Source organism: Cajanus cajan, chromosome 4 (genome assembly GCF_000230855.2).
Source record: "Cajanus cajan strain Asha chromosome 4, NIPB_CcT2T_4, whole genome shotgun sequence".
Classification (NCBI taxonomy): Eukaryota; Viridiplantae; Streptophyta; class Magnoliopsida; order Fabales; family Fabaceae; genus Cajanus; species Cajanus cajan.
In genome coordinates, this window is record NC_138520.1 from 486,565 (window position 1) to 505,894 (window position 19,330).

Genomic DNA, 19,330 nt, shown 5'->3' on the forward strand with positions numbered 1-19,330 from the left:
AACTAAAATTTACTTTTTATATATAAATAAGAAACATTTAACTATATTTATATAATCAATATAGTATTCATTTTAAAATGTATAATATAAAGTTTAATTTTACACTTTTTTAATTATACTATTTACCTATATATAATATTGATATTAATATATTTATTAACAAATGATGACCTAATTTAATTACATATCTTGTCATAATTTGTTTGGATCATATTTCAATCCAGCGAAATAATTCTATCAAAATTTTAGATAAAATGTACACAAAATAAACTCAATTTAATCAATTCCATTACTTTAATATACATTCAGAAATTAAAAATAAAATATTTTAAATCAAAAAATTGTCTTATAAAATCACAAAATCTTATTATAATTTTATAGATGATAATCTAAAGTAATTCATTTTAGACAAGCCAAATATGATATTTTCATGCGAGTTATATCATGTAATTCAGTTATTTATTTAATTTATTTTTTTTTTAAAAAAAACAAAGTGGTCATACCACGGCTCTATAAATTATGAAAACTACTATTTTGAAGCATACAAAAAAATCTTTAAATACGAATCCTGAATGAGCGACATCCCAATTTACACATACACAGTCGTTGTTGATATTCTGAATCTGATTTTCAGTTACATATATTAGAAATGAGTTCCACAAAACAACAGTCATAAACAACAGGTAGCAGTGCGACCAAGTATTTTTAAAGCATTTGACAAATCCATGTTCATCCAAACTTTATTAAACAATCCAAGTCTTCCATCATGTGGTGAAACTAGGATTAGCATTCTGCATCTGGCGACGAAGTTCTACCAGGAAGTCTGGCTGTGACACAGAGGAAGCACTTGTAGATAGCTGGGAGCATAATCTGAAAGGTCAGGGTGAGGAGAAGGAGATTACCTGATTAGGGGGGTGTCTGAACTGATTCCATACTGATGTCCCACTTGAATACATAACTGGTTTTTCTGAAATGTGAAGAAAAGTACTAAGCAATACATGTTCATTCTTAACAGTTCATATGCAGTGTAAATAAAAATAATGATATCCATCACATAATTCGGTCTTCTGCTTGAAATACATCAAAGGACTTGAACTATTAAGTGTAAATAAAAATCACGAATTAAAAGACTTAATTACTGATACTGCATGTGGTTGAGATTATTAGTCTATAATATACATCATACAGACCTATTGAAATAAACGGAAAAAATGTTAAAAACGCTATTTATTAGTGTATAAGGTAATAAAAACATCTTTTAGTTACTTGAGTAGAGTCAACAAACCTCTCATAAGCATCTCAATTATACAATAGATCACTCCTAACATATCTAATCATAAATTACTCATGGATGACACAATATTTATCCAATTAGTAATTGACAACAACTTCAATTAGATGCTTCAAATCACCATACTATGCATATTTATTACATGAGCAAGATCTTTGGATATTTTGGTTATTCGATAGGAATTATCAGGGAGCAGAAAAGACATCAAAATTCAGTTTGAATAAAGTTTTTCATGAGTACTTATAAGAAAAGAAAACACATTGAAATTCTCTATAAGTTAAAATTAACCTGCACATCTTGACTTTTGAAGAAGTTAAATGAAAAGAGCTTCTATAAAAGCTAAGTGCATAAAATGATTTTAGTTTGTGAAAATTCAATTTATTTTACTTTTTTATTTTCTTCTCCTACAAGTGTTTATTAAGTTTATCCAAACAAGACTTGAGCCAAATAAACTTGTCCAGTTTCCAGCTTATAATAAAGTAAAAATATTAGTTTCTTTCTTCCCTCTCCATTTGTAGTTCAGTATAAATGCCATTACACACTCACATGGAACTGCTAGCAGAATGCGCAAAAGTATTTGGGCTACAGTAGTCAGTCTGAATCATTTCCTAGTTTCACTGATGACTTCACTAAGAACTTAGACAAAAAACAAGTTTGAGTTTCACCATTGTCAAATACTATAAATAAAGTGGCAAATATCCATAAAATGGAAAAAAAGATATCATCTATGATGGTTGTGCACTAACCAGATGAATCTTTGGGATTATTGTAGGACTGTATTGCAGCTGTCCAACCTGACAACAGAAATTTATGGCCAACAGAGATAACAGCTAATGTTAAACAAGAATATGGACATAACATAATGGGCTTGTAAGTAAATAAACACACTCCTGCCTCACCACCGAACCCTTTGTCTCCACAATCTAATAAATTTAAATTCTGTTATGCAAAGCTGAATAGTTACAATACTGAGGACAATACAAACTCTAATGAAACAAAAGGCAAGTAGACAGATAATTAAAGCAAAACATATATTCATAATAAGCAAAACAATTTATGAGAATGTTGACATTTCTTTAGACTTGGAAGTTAGTAATCATCAGTTAAGGAAACTGAGACTGGTCAAGAACAAGAAAGAAAACTTGAAAAGAAATTTCTGGACGAATATTCAGTATAAAGATATTTACATAATATATAGACTAATCCTTGTTTCTATTTTCCTAAATTATATCAACATTACAGCTATACAATTATACAAATCTGCCTAATAAAAAGAAATTAATCTACCTACTAAAAGGAATTTAGGAAACATAGACATAAGATAACAACAACAATCCCTCAAGCGAATGAATGAATATCTATCACTGTTGACTAAACTTACAACTATGAGCCTGAAATCGCTACATAGAGAGTCCTTTAGTCAACACATATACCAATTGATGTCCTGAATGAACACAGGTTGCAATGATCAAACCATTATCTAGTTATTCTTTGATGAAGGGTTGGTCTATCTCTGTATGCTTTGTCCAATCATGCTGAACAGGATTATGAGCAATGTTAATGGCTGATTTGCTGTCACAAAGTAGCTTCCTGGGTACTTCATATATAATTTTTAATTCATCAATACCATAGTAGTCAATAGCGGTTGTTGCGGCCGCAATCGCGGCGCGTCGGAGCGGAGCGGCTCTGTGCCGCTTCAAAAAGTTTGTTGCGGAGCGCTTTGAAGGAGCGGTCGGAGCGGCCGCGAAAGCGGCGGAGCGTGGCGGTGCGATCGCGGGTGGGTGACGGAACTTCTCTTCTTTTTCCGGCAGATCTCCGTCGATCTGTCTTCTCCGACAGCGGCTGTCTTCTTCGATGGTGGCTCTGTCTTCTCCGATGGGCCAAGTTTTGTTTTATCTTTTGATTTGATTAAGGGCCTTTTACTTCACTATTTTATTTAGAAAGTAACTTTTCTTTATTATTAATTCAGATAATATTTTAAGTAATAAAAAATTTAATATAAGACCTTAAATATTTTGTTTTCTTAATTTTTTTTATTTTGTTTAACTATTATAAAGTTTTATTATTAAAAATATTTAATGTATAAATTATGTTTCTATTTTTATATGTATATTATTAATTATTTGTATTATAAATTATTTAATATATATATATATAAATTAAAAAAAAATAGAATAATGGTATCCCACTATTTATTATTTGAGGGAGAGGAAGACTTTAATCTTGATGAGGAAGAAAATTAAACTATAATGTTTAATTTTTTACTTAGAGCTTTAACACTTTGTTTTGAAGACATTTTATATTATGTATTGTTTGAGTACTATGAACTTTTAATTATTAAAAATGTTTAATGCATGAATTTAGAGTTATTTTTTGTTTTTTTAGCTTATATATATATATATATATATATATATATTATTCATTATTTAATATATATAAATTAATATTAAAATAGCGGTTATCCCGCTCCGCGTCATCCCGCTATCCCATTTTTAGGGTCGACCGCTCCGCTCCGCTATCCGGGATTGACTACTATCAATACAATCTTTCACCGAAGTAGTTCACAAGTTCCTTGTGACATGGCTCAAAACTCAGCTTGTCCACTTCACCGAGCAACTAAATTTTTCTTTCTCACCCATGCAACTAAGTTTCCACCCAAGAAAATACAAGAACCTGAAGTTGATCCTATATATGATCAACCCTGCATAATCAGCTTCTGCTTCTTGATACAGTTTCATGGATAAATTCCCACCTCTTTTGAACATTGGTAGTTAGCAAGGCACAGACTTCTAGTAATGAATAATTCTATCCACTACTTGCAAGTGCCTCTTTTGTGGATCATGCATGAATTAGCTAACATAATAACACTAACTGCATCTGCATATGCCATGCCAGGTCTCATACGAGCAAGATATATTGCCCACTAAACTTTGATATTGAGCTTTGTAAACTTTAGGACTCTATCATTCCCAATCCTTTGATCTTGTTATATGGGCACGCTAGAAGCTTTGCAACCCAATTTCGAAGTTTCCTTAAAGAGATCAAGAACATATTTCGTTTGGAAAACGAAGATGCCTTGCCAAGAATAAGCAATTTCAATCCCAAGGTACTCCTTTGTCCTTCCAATATCACTTATCTAAATATAGAAGCTCATAGAAATTGGATTTAAGAGTCTAACTCAATCCTACAAAACCAACTTATATAGTGAGGACTACCGAAGCCTACAAGCACTATTAGGACATATCTCTACTCTCTAGTTGATGTAGAATCTCAACTGCCTAAAAGTTGATGTCCCAGTGGCTGCAAACTATGATGCTTCACTAAACCTTTCTAGGCAGTCCCTCCTTAGGTAGCCCTTTCCAAGACAATAGAAACCAATTTTAATAGGCAACAATTAAGTTGAGCTAGGGGTGACAACAATTAAGGCAACTTTACAACATAGGCTAACTAATCCTTTAATCATCTCTCATATTTTCCTTTTCCAACAAGGAACATATTCTTCACAACAAACTAATTTTATGTAATGTAAACATATAAATTTCTTATGTTCTTTATTTTTTATTAATTCATTATCATCTTTCATTTTTTTACTTCTTTACTATGTTCTTATTGCTCCTAGATATCATGGTGATTGTGTGTATAAACTATGACTTGCTATTTATCATAAATTTCTTTAATTTTGAGTATCTTTTTAGTATTTATATGTGTAGTATATACTATTTAGTTTGCATTATAAAAACCTTGTTGTACAATAATAACAACAATTATTCTCAATAGAAAAAGATAGGAAATTTTAGGACAACATCAACGAATGCCTTGAACAGTATCAAGGTGATACTTGTTCTAACGACACTTCCTAGACTTTGACAGACCTAGGGCTCTCCCTGCTCTCACTTTTCTTACAATATAAAATATCCTCCCTACTCACTATCACCTCCTTTTATTGATTTGGGGGTCTAACAGAAACTAAGTCAATGGAATGCATACAAACACCTTTGGAATCCATTAAGAATAGATGAGCATAAAACATATTAGATAAAACTAAAAGTTGGCCTTAGGCATCCCCATTCCACCAACAAGCTCAATGAAACCATCATGATTCATATACTCCAGAAATTTGCATATGTCAAATCTATGCTTATTTGTCACAGACAGACTCCCAGTAATGTTCTGATAAGAAAACCTAGAAATCGTCATAGTGAAAGAATATGTAATTGCTCAATATGTGCAAGTTCTCTCAAGAAAAAGTTTGGGATATACTTACGATCATTAAGAAGCTGGGCAGCTGCACTGTAACTACACCCTTCTAAAGCTATGAATCTTGAATAGTGATTCTCATTGAGAACATTACTGCTACCAGCATCTCCATGATCTGGAATGTGAACACTTCTTGAAGAAGCAATTTGATTCTTTTCTAAGTCATTCCCGATACTGTTTGTCCGATCAAGCCGATCTACAGAAGTTGATAAAAACCGATCAACTTCAAGAAATTAGAGACAAACCTAATAAAATAGGGACTGGCAGAAAATGTGCCAAAAAAATTTGCAATTGCTCAGCGGGAGTTATGCAAATGAGAAATTAGTAGTTGGTCAATAAAGAGGGCCACTGAAACAAGCATAATCTGTGGCTAAGAGTAACTGAGAGTTATTCACATGTGATATTTCTTTTAATTTCTCTCCCATAAGACAGTTCCTGAAGGGTTAAGACAACGGCATCATGAAATATTACAATGATAAAACCTAAATCCCCATGCATCTAACCCAACCCCACCAAATAAAAGGATAAATTGATTGGAGGAGTGAACTGACCAGATGACTTGCGCCTGTTGGCAGAACGGTTCCTGCAAAAGAGAGAAAAAGAAAGATTAGGAATTGAAAAAGGAAGCGTGTGGGTAACATAACAGAATAGAAAAATACCTCTGGTTGGGAGGAGCATAGCGCTTCACCACCGTGCCCGATTCCGTTGCCGGAGCAGCCTGAAGGTTCTCCAGCATCTTTCTCTAACTACTTCTGCTTCTTCCACAGAAGAGAAGAGAAAGAGAAAGAGAAGAGTTGAATTACGATTCCAGAGAGAGAAAGGACATCATCTTTTTTCTTTTTATTTTATTTTATCATTGCTTAGGCCTTTGGGTTTAGTTTCATTACTCGACCCAAAATCCAAACCCGACACTTTACTCAAATCAATTAATTACAATAAATTTGTGTAAATTTTTCATTATTTTCAAATCAAACCAACTTAACCAATAATCATTATATTATATTCTGTTTTATTTATAAATATAAAAAAACAGTTAAATGGCATTGAGTTAGGACATTAGATATAAAAAATTAAAAAATATTTTTACCAAAATATTAACATTCAAATTAATCAAATACTGGTATATGCCAAATTATAAATGTACAAGTATAAACGAAAAAAAACCAATGTTTTAAAACTTAGATGAGTGATCAATCTAAAAATATTGAACCAATGAATCACTAATTCATCTAGTGGATCATTAATCATTTGATTTTAAGATTTTATTAAAATTTGTTTAATGAACTAATATCAGAAGTTGATATTTATCCTAAATAACAACAAACCTAATTAGATTGGGTTGAATTTTATCAAAACATTTTAAAAACTTAAACCATAACTATTTGGATTGACTTAAATATGTTTGAGTTCATGGTTTCTTATATATTTAATCACCCTTATATTTTACCATAAATTTATATTGCACTAAAAAAATTGTTTGGATAAATTAAGTACTTATAGAAAATAAAATAAAATCAGAAAATGAAACAAATTTTTTAAAAATTTAAAAGTAGTTTATGAATAAATTAATTTATGGTTTTTTATATTAACTTAAAAAACTATTTTTAATTAACGTACATGTTAATTTTATCTTATTCAAAAATAAATTTTTTCTTAAATTTTTCTTGTAAAAGTATTTAGGTCCAAACAAATCATAATGAATTAGACCATAATTAGATTAGTTATGTAAGTTGATGTACATAAAACAGTCACATCATCTAAATTCTAAACCCTTTATTCACCTGTCATTGTTTGCATATTATTTGAAATTTGTAGATTAGATCTTACAAATGATTTCATATACTTTTGATTTGAAGACCTTACATGCTTTTGATTTGTAGATATTTTCGGAAGAAAACTTACCAATAATAAGGATGAGAATGTTTTTTTTTTTTAATGTTTGTATTATTAGATATTCACTTTGTCTTTATGAATAGATATATATCATTAAGTTGATTGTTGTAATTTATATACCGATGTAATAGAAAATTGATTAAATTATATTTTTAGCCTTTTATTTTATTTTATTTTTATTTATTTTAGTCTATTATCTTTTTAAATTCTTATTTTGATGATTTATCTTTTAAATTTTGATCTATGTGATCTTTTTTAAATAGTGATTATTTTTAGTTTTGATAAACAATTTTAAATATTTTATTAACAAATTCAAAATTTAAAATTTATCTCATTAAATTCATTAATATAAAAATTATGAATTTAATTTTTTTTAATCTAAAAACAATTATAAACATAATAAAAAATCATGTAAAAAAAATATCCACAAATAATTAGAAATTAATATAAAATTAAGTTTTTATAATTGTTCTTATTACTTTTGACACTTATTGATATGTAACTTTTATCATATTTATAACATTTTTTAGTTTGAAATTCAGTTATAATTGTGTTTATTAATTTTCATATAAATAAGTTTAATTAAACAATTTTTAAGTTTTGACCAGTAAATAAAAGATTTAAAATCATGACTCAAAATGAAAAATACTCGTTATTTAAAAAAAAGACTAAATAAATCCAAATTTAGAAAATAAAAAATAAAAATAAATATATTTAAAAGTAAGAAACTAAAATAAATTCAAAAATAAAATAAAAAATAAAAATATAATTTAACCTAAAAAAAAATACTATCAATATTAAACATCAATCCACCAATTTTTATTGGTCATGTTAAAATGCATATAATAGACATGGTGTGTGAATAAACACACCTTAAATTATAGAATAAACAATCAAATTTTCTCTTAAAAATACTTAAATAAGTATGGAAGTGTTTTTTTTATACCTTAATTTTAGAAGTGTTAAAATTTAATTTGAATGATCCATTAAAAAAACTTTGATTAATTAATTTTAAATTTAATATATATCTTATCTCATATAATATAATTTGAGCACTACCGGGGGTGGCTAATACGATGGTGAAGAAGAAACTTGTTAGCTAATCCTAAAAAGACATAAATGCATTTTATGAGTTAAATTTGTGGATTGAAAAGCGGAACCTAGCAGGAGGAGGAGGAGTGTGCGCGATGGAGGAAGGTAGAGAGTCGAGCGTGAAGCAGAACGAAACGCGCCCATCTCTAAAATCCGATTCTTCATTCAACAAATATCAATTATGGAAACAGAAGGTCCCTTTCAATTTCTAACTATTCTTTTTCTTTTCTTTTTGGAAACACAAGTTAACCGAGTTGGGTTCGTTTCGCAGTTGAGGGACAATTGCTACAAAAGGGTGCGAGAGGACAGAACTCGCTTACTCTGGAAATTCAGATGCAACCAACAGGTTCACCTCATTATTATAATTCTGTAGCGTTCTTCTTCTTGTTGTTGTTAACTAGTTATCATCGTCATTACTCGTTGGCAGGAGGATATTGTGAAATCTGCATTCCAGGATATTGTGTCAGATGAATTTGACAAAATCAAACACACTGATGAGCTATTATGGGAGTACGAAGGTCCTTCTCATACTACTGAATGCCAAGATATACTGTTAGAAATGCAAAGGATATTTTATGAAGATCTCAAATCCCAACCACCCCTGCAAGGTAAAATTACTCGCTCTCTCAAAAATTGCACCCTCTTGTTACTTTCTTTTATCAAGGATAAATGACATCATATTTAATTATCTAGCACCTTCTCTGATATTTAATATGGAAAAACTTGGCTACATTACTGTGATATATTATAGTACTACTGGAGCTTTTGTTCCATTAAAGTTGGAGTTTTACTTCCGTAATATACATTTATGCTTATTATTGAGATAAAACTTTAATTTTGATTGGAGAGCAATATCAACTGTATTGTATTTTTGTCCATTTAATATTATATTATATATCTTTAGAATGTTAAATCCCCAATGAGTGAATGTGATTGCAATCATTGCATTGCATTGCATGTGACTTTATTTATGTATGGATGTGATGTGTGTGTGTTTATGTTTGCTTCCATTGGCTGTTGTACTGGATTGTGCCAGAAGAGTAGATGGGAAACAAAAGAAACACCAAAACTATTAAGAAAATCTATGAAAGGGGCATGTGGTTGTAGGTTTACTTTGCTACTAAACTTGTGTTAACTAGCACCTGCTTTTAATATGATCTTACCTTACCTATCTCCCTGCAGATTTAGTAAGCGATATTGATTATTGGGAAGATGACGTGGATGAGTACTTGGCTCGTTCAGTTTATGAGCATATGCAGCTAAATGCAGATGAGGTATACAAATCAAAACATGACAGTTTCCGAAGTTATCTTCTAATTAGATATTGACAGCTCTCAATAACAGCAGTTTTAGGTTTTGATTCTGCATCTATACCTCTCCTATCATTGGATCTTGAGCTTGTTATTTCTGCTGCCAATATCTATATCTGTAATATAAACTGAAGCTCAAGTATCCTATGGTCATTTCTGCATATTGGCTACCCACATCATAATCACTGACATTTCCACATTGCATTGATTTGAGAATCAATATCCTGGATGATGTATCTGTGTTATGTTGCAAAAAATATATGTATTTATGTGTAGTGCTTTCATACTATTTTCAACATAAAAGAATACAAAGTGACCTTAAAATTTGAGTTTTTATTTAATTGGATTGAACTCTCTGATTTTATTATGAAAATTGATAATAGGCCCATGGGAAAGAGATTTGGTGTCCTATTTGTAAGCATGGAGAACTTAAAGACAGTCACAATCTTATATACTGCAATCGTTGTGAACTTCAACTAAACAAAGCTAGTGAGGTACTTATATTTTGCCCCTTTGTTGACCTCTCCGATGGCAACACACTTTAATTTTCCTCACCAAAACTACCTGGAATATAAGAACTGAGAATATTCCTCTTGGATGTAAATGTATCAAAGCACCACCGTCAAATCACCCAACTAGATGCACTCATTTGATTTTTCGTAATTAACACCAACTAATGTAAAATAGACTTGTGTTGTTCTTTGTAGGAGTGTTTGTGTTAGACTGGTTTAGGTTTAGGGTAAAATTAAATTCAAACCATTACTCTTGTTTTCTTGGTTTTTGAGCGTATGAGGATGATTTATTTATTTATTTTAGAATTTTTTCAGCATCAAGGGGCAACGAGGCTATAGATTTGAGTAGCCTGGCTCTGTATTAACAATTCAATCAGTGCTATGAATTATACATTATGCTTCTGAATCTAACTTTTGTGCGGGAAGAAATTCTTTGACATAGATAGAAATTTAATTGATGAACCTTAAATCTCAAGTGTTATGCCAATGTGGTAGCAGCCTCAGGCTAGGGTTGAAGATACAAAATGAGTGATTTCCCTGGATATTTATATGACTAGGACTCTCCACACTCTGCAAGAGTAATCCTTTCTCAAATGGTAACGTGATTTCTCTCTCAACTCCTCTTTATTTATGGGCAATATACCTTATTTCTTCTACCATCTCAACCCGCCCAACTAATCTAACTAACTCCCCTCACTAACAGACACCTAATCAACTAACTATTAATGGCTATCTATCAATACTCCCCCTCCCTAAAGTTTCACTTGTCCCCATTCATGTTTTGTGGCTGCTAAATGAAGTTCCATTCATGTTCAATTGATTGAAGCACGATGACCAAGCCAATTCCACCTTGAATCCCCAAAATAGCTTCCACTCCCCCTGGCTCAAACACAATCATGTGTATGCCCCCGTGATCCTTTAGTGCTCAGTTTTCTATGGTATTTCTGTCCATGAAATAGAGCATCAAAGGCTTTGTAATTATACTGAGATCCCATAGATCCCTTGTGAACTACACTACTGCACTACTACACTGTTGATTATCAATATCACCTTAATTTTCTTATGCAGTAGGCTGATTGTACTACCCACACCCAACACCACCATCATAGCCATTGGTTCAGTCCACAATGTTGATTCTTTGCCCATAATGTTATTGGGTTGCTTTTGTTGGATATTTCCCGATTCTTGTAGCTTTCTTTAATTCAATTCTTGCCCTTTTGCTGTTGGTTCTGCTCTCTCTAAACCTTCATCTTCTCATTTATTTTCCAACGTTCAAGGTTCTTGCACCTCATCATGGAGCCACACTAGTAGATCTATATCAAATTCTGGTTGGAATGATTTGAGCAAAACCTTCAAGAAGTCCCACCATGATGCACTTGGATGGTCCCCTTTCTACATAAACCACCAATCAAAAACATGCCCTCGCCTAGCCTTCCCAACTCTGTGTATTGTTAAAATATATGAAAATGTTTTATCATATCTCAAAATACCTTACGTATATCCTGGAATATCTTGAATATGAAAATATCTTATCATATATGTTATTGTACATTTTTTTTTTTCAAGTAGTCATACTCTGTTGGTGCATAGCTTTCTTTTCTTTGGTCATTTGGAAAGGTCAAAGATTCTTTAAGTTGCTAACAAATAATGGTAAAGAGGAAATTAATAACCTCCGTAAATGTAGGAAATAAAGCCTACAGAAAATGGAAGTTTCTTCATTTTGTTAGATGTAACAACCCATCAAGAAGCATCTCATCTCTTGTAGAGGAGAACTGGTTTTCTTAGATTAATTTATTTATTGCGAGAGTTGAGTGTATACAGCCGTGAGAAAACAGATATTTGAGTGTATTTGGGCTTTTTGGGATTTGAGTGAAGTATGATATTTGTCATCACTACAATATTTCTTTATTGAATATATATGGTAGTCGTATCTACATGTGGATATAAGTTGTAAGCAGAACGACATTTGTTCTTACACTTGCTTTATTTACACACATGACAACGTCATTTTTTCTTCTGAGATTCAGCTTACTTTGGACCTTTTGCGAGACCGGCTGGCTGAAGTCCACGCAGAGCATCTTGACAGAGGCTGCAGATTGAAACCAAAGTTTTGTATGAAGACAAAGTTTAATTTAACTGCTTTGTACATTTCATGTGAAGATTGTGATACATTTGAGGTTGTAGTTTAACAGTTTCGTTGCTATTCGTTATAGAAATATCAGTTTCGACATATATCAAAAAGAGTTTCCCCATCTTGTTTGGTTTCTAATAATATGCATGGGAAAAGGTAATGTTCTTGTAGAAAAAAAATATGTTGAACTTGAACCTCGAGTTCTTAAGAATACAGAAAAAATGAATGCAAAACAATTGACCATATTAAAAAACCTTTAATTTTTATCATGCGACAGACAGTGCCTTGGTATTCTTTCAAAATAATTCATATACTGGTCGTGCTTTTAGACTAGTTGGCTATGCTGAAAAATCCTTCGAGCAGCTAATTATTTTTCTCACTATTATAGACCCACAAAAGGGGAATAAAAGAGAGATCCCTCGCTAAACAAACCAGTATGTAACTGTCTCACTTGCCTATAATTGTCGTACGAGGAATAATCATGCATGCAATGAGTATAATTTTAACTAAAGATTTATGCAAATTTTGTGTCCAATTTAATCTTCAAGTTAGGCATATTGGTAATATTAAAAAGAAAATTATTCATTAAAAGCCCCATCCTTTGCAAGCAACATAAAATTGTTGATCATCCTATCTGTTTGCTTTCTTTTATTATAGCCAGACATCGTGTTCAAGTTCATCCATCCAGTAAAAAACACAAGGTTCATCTATGTTTCCTAAATAATGTCAACATTGGATCCCAATTTCCCAATGTGCTAAAAATTGAAATCAATTAATCAAAATTTTCTTAATTTACCTAACTGATAATTCTCTATCTATTCCCACCCCCCAAGTGTGTAGTCCACAAAGATAGCACATTGATATGTAATGCATGAACCAAATACGTGCCTACATTAAGAAGATAACACGTGGCACTTGAATTAGGAGTTAAACAATGATTCGAATGCTTAAAAGCTTCAAATTCAAGTGACTTACAGCTCAAGATAATACACTGGGTAGATACAGGATGGAAAAATGATACAGATTATAACGAAAGCAACTGCCACAACAATAATCTAAGTTGACCTACAAAATTCACCCATGGAAAAAGTAAATTTGCAAACAGAGAAGATTTAACATTTAGATCTCCCTAAAAACCTTCTCAGCAGCAGCTATTGTCTTTTTGATGTCATCAGAACTATGTGCCAAGCTGGTGAAGCCAGCCTCAAACTGCGAAGGTGCCAAATACACTCCTTCTGCCAACATTCCCCAAAAGAACCTAGCAAACTTGGCCGTATCACTCTTCTTGGCATCTGCAAAATTATACACAGGTCCTTCTGTGAAGAAAAATCCAAACATCCCACTTATATGCCCACCACATATTGCATGGCCAGCCCTTTTCCCAGCTTCAATGATGCCTTGAATAAGCTCTCCTGTGATTTTGTCCAAGTACTTGTAAGTTCCCGGCTCCTTAATACGCAGCAGGGTCTGTATGCCTGCAGTCATGGCCAAAGGGTTCCCACTCAAAGTCCCAGCCTGGTACATTGGTCCGGCCGGTGCCACCATCTCCATGATATCCCTCCTCCCTCCATAAGCGCCCACTGGCAGACCTCCACCAATGATCTTTCCTAGAGTTGTTATGTCAGGAGTTATGCCAAAATACTCTTGTGCACCTCCATATGACAACCGAAATCCAGTCATAACTTCATCAAACACAAGAAGGGTGTCATTCTCTTTGGTGATTTTGCGCAAGAAATTGAGAAATTCAGGTCTAGGAACGATGAAACCAGCGTTTCCAACAACTGGTTCGAGGAAAACGGCGGCAATCTCTCCTTGGTTAGTCTCAAAGAGCTTCTCAACAGCCAAGGTGTCATTGTAGGGGGCTGTAAGGGTTTCAAAAGTGGCAGCTTGGGGAACACCAGGGGAATCAGGAAGTCCTAAGGTGGCAACTCCACTACCTGCCTTAACAAGAAAAGGATCCGCATGGCCATGGTAACACCCCTCAAACTTGATGATCTTCTCCCTTTTGGTATAAGCACGAGCCAAACGGAGCGCACCCATGCAAGCTTCTGTGCCTGAATTGACAAACCGAACCATTTCAATGCTCGGGACCGCATCAATAACCAGCTTAGCCAAAGTGTTTTCTAGCAAACAGGGTGCACCAAAGCTAGTTCCTTTTTTCATGGTTTCACCCAGAGCTGCAAGAACCTGTGAACATGATTTGAACAGAAAACACATTTTTTTTTTCAATTAGAAAAGATTAAAACTACAATAATAAGGATCGAATTTAAGTTCTCATGCCTCTATTCCATGCCGATCCTAATGGTTTGAACAGAAAAGTAAATTTAATACCGAGATTAATTTTTATGTAGTCAAGTATATTTTTTTTTATCAACTAATCAATCAGTAATCATCATCCTTTTCATTTTTTGAATTAAAATTTGTCTACTGAATGAATGGAAAATGGGAAGTTTAGTTACCTGATCATCGGCGTGACCAATAATTGCAGGACCCCAAGAACCGACGTAGTCAATGTACTCATTGCCATCGATGTCCCACATTCGAGACCCTTTCACCGAATCAATCACAATTGGTTGACCACCAACGGATTTGAAAGCACGAACTGGGGAATTCACACCTCCAGGCAGCAGCTCCTAACACCAACATCAAAATCAAATAAAAATTCAATCTTTAATAATCGAATTTGAATTGGAAAGGAAGGGGTTGCGTGGTGCGTACCTTGGCAGCAGCGAAAGCTTCCTCGGACTTGGTAAGAGTGAGTTTGTTGTCGGTGGATACGGCCATTGTGACGGAAAGAGAAGGTCGTGAGCGTGAAGGGGTGAGAGAGGAAAGGGGATGGACATTTCCTAGGGTTAGCCTAGCTCCTGTGATTGCCGAAACAGCCATTTGAGAGTGTGAGACAACAGATAAGACTCTGTCAAATGAAATGCTAAAACCTTACCCAACACACTCCTCAATCTCTACGGGCTTCTTGGCCAAAATAGGGCTGTATGCAAACTCATTTACGTAAATGGGGTTCTTTTGAAACTATTTACACCTTTTGGGTTGTTTACAATGGTGGCCATAGCGACATCATTGTCACGTGGCATTTTTTTAACTCCAGAGAAGCCATGAAAGTCATATTGATGAAGTTGGTGCAGCCTATAGCGACACTAATAGCTTCAATGAAGTCGCTGTAGCCCATAGCGCCTCATATTTGAAATTTAAAAAATAAAAATTCAAAAAATATAATTATTGAAAAAAAAGTTTATAAAATAGTTATTAAAATTTATATGATAATGTAAAATAAAAAATTACAAAAATAATATATTACAGATTATTAGAAAGGATTGTTTAAAATAAATTACGCTTTTAAAGTTGTTTAACAGGTGATGTTTGGTCGGTTAAAGCACCACCTGTTTGTAATTTTTTTATTTTTATTTTTTATTTCTTTTTGTATTTATATGAATATGGTGTTAGAGTTCAATGTGACGTTAATTGAAAGTTATTGGAATCAATAATAATATTATTTAAATCATTATTCGCTCCTGTAATTTTTATATTATTGTTAGATATAAAGTTAGAGTTACACAAAAAAGAAAATGTTATAATAACTTACAACAATTCCATTTTTTTTTTAATGTTGTAGCAGATTATAGCAACAAATAATGGCTTTAATAATTAAAAAAAAAAAACAAATTAAATTGTGGCGCTATAGCCTATAGCGACACTGTGTCGCTATAGGCCATAGCGCCACTCACAAAAATAATTATATATATTTTTTTAAATTACGTTTTTAAAAAAATATTTTTTATTTTTATAAATATATAATAAGTAAACTCAGTTGATTATTTTAAATTTATATTTAAATTATTTTACTTTTTTTCGTTTTTTTTCTTAAAGGGTGTCGCTATGGGCTACACCATTTTTATTGGCCCACAAACTGTGTTGCCTCAGCCCATAGCGACACTGGTATGGCTCATTCGAGCCCACTCCACACCAAAAAACAAAAAAGTCACGTAGCAATGGTGTCGCTATGGCCTATAGCGACACCGTTGTTAACAGCCCCAAAGGCGTAAATAGTTTTAAAAGTGCCTCATTTACGTAAATAAGTTTGCATACAGATACAGCCCTACTTTAGTCAAAAAGCCATCTCTATGTAAAACTCTACCTACTTTCTTCTTACAAAATAATAATAGCTATCATTTAAAAATTCCTAAAAAAAACAAATAACACTTCAAAATTAAGGACTCAAATTCATATAGAAAGATTAACAAATAAAAATATATTATTTTAAATATTTTTTATTTTATAAAAATTAATATTATTGATGCAAATTATTTATTATATTTTTTAATAATTAATCTTTATTAAAAATTATAACTCATGTCTCTCATTAAGTCTTCTTTTTTATTACATTTATTATTTATAAAATTTAAATTCAATACCAATTCTTATATATAAAATATAAATAATTATCTCGTATAAGAACATTTTTAAAAAAATAATTGAAAAAAGAGTTTTTAGAATTTTTTTTTAATTTTACATCTAATTCAAATTTTTATTATCATATTTAATAATAAATTAAACTTTCATATTTTGAATAAGTTATCAATTAATAAAATAATCTTATACTACATTATAAATTATTTTATCATAAATTTAAAATATAATTTATATATTTAAAAATATTTCTTTTGTCAAATTTTATATATAATTTATAAATTCAAATATAATACTTATTTATATAATATATTTTAAACTTTAGTTATATAATAAATACGTGAATTATACAAGTTAAAATATTATTCATTTAAAAATTTAAATTAATTTTACATATCAACAATTTGTTGATTATTTTTATATGAAAAAATTATTAGAATGGAACTGATTATAGGAATTTAGTTTTTTTTTATAAAAAAAATACTATACCTTTTCGAAAGCAAAAAACACAAGCAAAAGTTCATTTTTTAAAAACACAATAAAGACCACCAAGGCATCAAACCATAAATTAAAATACTTTGGATTACCTTTTGGAGTATTTTGAATAAAAAAATAACAAGTAGTTTTCGTTAGACATGACTTGATAAGTCGAAGTTAAACTTTAATATTGAAATTTGAAACATAAAATTACTCACCAAGCACGTCCACTAATATAAAAATCCAATTGTTTCTGATCTATTAATTTTTTTTAATACATTAGAAGAAATCCAATAAATAAAGTTGTTGGAAAGATTTTTTTTAAGATACTCTTCTTAATATTTTTTTTTACTATTGATTAAAATTTATCAAAAAATATAATGTTATGAGTTAAAAACCATTAAATAATAATAAAAGTAAAAAAAAGTACATATTTATACAGTTTTTTGATAAACTTTAATCAACAATATAAAGTATGTTAGTGAGTTCAATATAAATATATATATATATATATATATATATATATATATATATATATATATATATATATATATATTAGTATAATGTTAAACTTTCCCTGACCTAAAAAGGGCACCAATTCGTATTAGGGTGACAAAATTGACTTAATCTACTTTTTTATCCTTAATTGATTTAATCTATTGGGTTGGCATGTTTAACTTCAACAAATTTATTTTTTTATTTATTTATCAGGTTATAGTATAACATACTATATAATTTTATATGTTTATAAAAAATAATATATATATATAAAGTAAGATTATCCTATTTTATTATTTACTAAACTTGTTTTTCTCTCAAGAGAAAGAAATATACTTGATGAATAAAATTAAATGATATTATCATATCTTATTAACGCAATAAATAACATATGACTACAATATATAATAAATAAATACCATATTCTTTCAAACTGACACTTAACTTAAAAATAAAAAAAACAGTATTAGAATTTAGAACTTACTTGTTAAACATTAACTCTGCCGAAATTTAATAATATCGCCTTGATAATGTATAGATGAACTAGAACAACAAGTGTAGCAATTTCCACATTCCAACAACAAAATTAAAGAAAAGAAAAAAATGGCGAAAGAAAAATTCAAAGATCTATTTGCAATATAATAAAAAATAAAAAATTGAAATGATTGTTTGAACTTTATAAAAATTTGATTAAAAATTCTAAATGCTGAAGGTCTAGTTGTCATTATATCAAGTATTTTTATATTAATTTTTAATAAATATTTTTATATTAGTTATAATAATATTTTTATATTAATTTTTAATAAATATTTAAGATTTATTTTATACTAGTATTTTTGTTTAAAATTATAAAAATATTCTTCACCATGGTTCAAGTAAATTCCCATGGGTTGTTTCTGGAAAAATCAAGGATTAACATCCATATGACCAACTTGTTGCAACAAAATAAACCATTTCTTTTTTATTTGAGTAATTTCCTGTACTCTATTCAACTCGATCACCAAACTCACCCTCAAACTTAAGTTTCTTTGACTTGTGTTAAATTAAAACTCTTTCTTGAAAAAAATTTCACTATCTTTTTTCACTCTTTTTGGGTTTTCCATTTCCTACAATTGAATCTTGTAATAAAGGAAGCTTCTTCACAAAATTAGGGAAGTTGTGAGGTTTAAGGTACAACACAAGTGGCAATGGCAGTATTTACCTCATCCTCTTGAATTTCATGTGTACACTCCAATTGCAGCTACACTGCATTTTCGTATACCACCTAAGACTTAAAATATTTTCGTAGAATTAACCAATTTTGATTCAATGTTGATAATGGAAACTGAGGAAGTTAGCATGCGGTCGAAGAGAGAGTGTTGGAGGCTCCAAATAGGTGCATCAGAGAAAAACATACTTAAAAAGGGCAAATAAGTAAATTAAATTCATACAATCTAAGCCATTCAAT

At 30.9% G+C, this 19,330-nt stretch overlaps 3 protein-coding genes across 8 annotated transcripts; 1 reads left to right on the forward strand and 2 right to left on the reverse strand.

Moving 5' to 3' along the window:
- Positions 1 to 532: 532 nt before the first annotated feature.
- Positions 533 to 6,378, reverse strand: LOC109810181 (uncharacterized). 2 transcript variants are annotated; one of them, XM_020373583.3, is made up of 6 exons: positions 6,208 to 6,378; positions 6,100 to 6,131; positions 5,556 to 5,744; positions 2,038 to 2,085; positions 903 to 967; positions 533 to 823 (listed from the first exon to the last, which is right to left on the reverse strand). In XM_020373583.3, the coding sequence occupies exons 1-6, from the start codon at positions 6,282 to 6,284 to the stop codon at positions 812 to 814; spliced, it is 423 nt and encodes a 140-aa protein (XP_020229172.1). In that variant the 5' UTR covers positions 6,285 to 6,378; the 3' UTR covers positions 533 to 811. The 2 variants fall into 2 exon arrangements, with proteins under 2 accessions (XP_020229172.1, XP_020229171.1); XM_020373582.3 differs by having other exon boundaries at positions 533 to 827; positions 6,208 to 6,376.
- A 2,122-nt stretch (positions 6,379 to 8,500) lies between these two features.
- LOC109810201 (RPA-interacting protein A) lies at positions 8,501 to 12,607 on the forward strand. 5 transcript variants are annotated; one of them, XR_002240727.3, is made up of 7 exons: positions 8,502 to 8,727; positions 8,805 to 8,879; positions 8,961 to 9,141; positions 9,716 to 9,807; positions 10,227 to 10,337; positions 10,854 to 10,951; positions 12,383 to 12,607. XR_002240727.3 is itself a non-coding variant. In XM_029273735.2 (6 exons), the coding sequence occupies exons 1-6, from the start codon at positions 8,629 to 8,631 to the stop codon at positions 11,696 to 11,698; spliced, it is 624 nt and encodes a 207-aa protein (XP_029129568.1). In that variant the 5' UTR covers positions 8,501 to 8,628; the 3' UTR covers positions 11,699 to 11,920. The 5 variants fall into 5 exon arrangements, 3 of the variants coding, with proteins under 3 accessions (XP_029129568.1, XP_020229202.1, XP_020229203.1); XR_014433578.1 differs by lacking the exon at positions 12,383 to 12,607 and adding an exon at positions 11,633 to 11,920; XM_029273735.2 differs by lacking the exons at positions 10,854 to 10,951; positions 12,383 to 12,607 and adding an exon at positions 11,633 to 11,920 and having other exon boundaries at positions 8,501 to 8,727.
- Positions 12,608 to 13,406: 799 nt separating this feature from the next.
- Positions 13,407 to 15,468, reverse strand: LOC109810266 (glutamate-1-semialdehyde 2,1-aminomutase, chloroplastic). The gene is made up of 3 exons (XM_020373688.3): positions 15,205 to 15,468; positions 14,946 to 15,119; positions 13,407 to 14,673 (listed from the first exon to the last, which is right to left on the reverse strand). The coding sequence occupies exons 1-3, from the start codon at positions 15,370 to 15,372 to the stop codon at positions 13,606 to 13,608; spliced, it is 1,410 nt and encodes a 469-aa protein (XP_020229277.1). The 5' UTR covers positions 15,373 to 15,468; the 3' UTR covers positions 13,407 to 13,605.
- Positions 15,469 to 19,330: the final 3,862 nt, after the last annotated feature.

What these genes read in the sequence shown, in the direction of transcription:
- LOC109810181 (XM_020373582.3), bottom strand. Translation starts at nt 6,284, where the DNA reads ATGCTGGAGAACCTTCAGGCTGCTCCGGCAACGGAATCGGGCACGGTG. An exon ending in TGCCCAGCTTCTTAATGATC is followed by an intron (nt 2,086 to 5,555) that starts GTAAGTATATCC and finishes TTCTGTTGTCAG; the next exon opens with GTTGGACAGCTGCAATACAG. An exon ending in TAATCCCAAAGATTCATCTG is followed by an intron (nt 968 to 2,037) that starts GTTAGTGCACAA and finishes TTCACATTTCAG; the next exon opens with AAAAACCAGTTATGTATTCA.
- LOC109810201 (XM_020373613.3), top strand. Translation starts at nt 8,629, where the DNA reads ATGGAGGAAGGTAGAGAGTCGAGCGTGAAGCAGAACGAAACGCGCCCA. An exon ending in AATTCAGATGCAACCAACAG is followed by an intron (nt 8,880 to 8,960) that starts GTTCACCTCATT and finishes ACTCGTTGGCAG; the next exon opens with GAGGATATTGTGAAATCTGC. An exon ending in TGCAGCTAAATGCAGATGAG is followed by an intron (nt 9,808 to 10,226) that starts GTATACAAATCA and finishes AATTGATAATAG; the next exon opens with GCCCATGGGAAAGAGATTTG.
- LOC109810266 (XM_020373688.3), bottom strand. Translation starts at nt 15,372, where the DNA reads ATGGCTGTTTCGGCAATCACAGGAGCTAGGCTAACCCTAGGAAATGTC. An exon ending in AAGCTTTCGCTGCTGCCAAG is followed by an intron (nt 15,120 to 15,204) that starts GTACGCACCACG and finishes TGTTGGTGTTAG; the next exon opens with GAGCTGCTGCCTGGAGGTGT. An exon ending in TTGGTCACGCCGATGATCAG is followed by an intron (nt 14,674 to 14,945) that starts GTAACTAAACTT and finishes TCATGTTCACAG; the next exon opens with GTTCTTGCAGCTCTGGGTGA.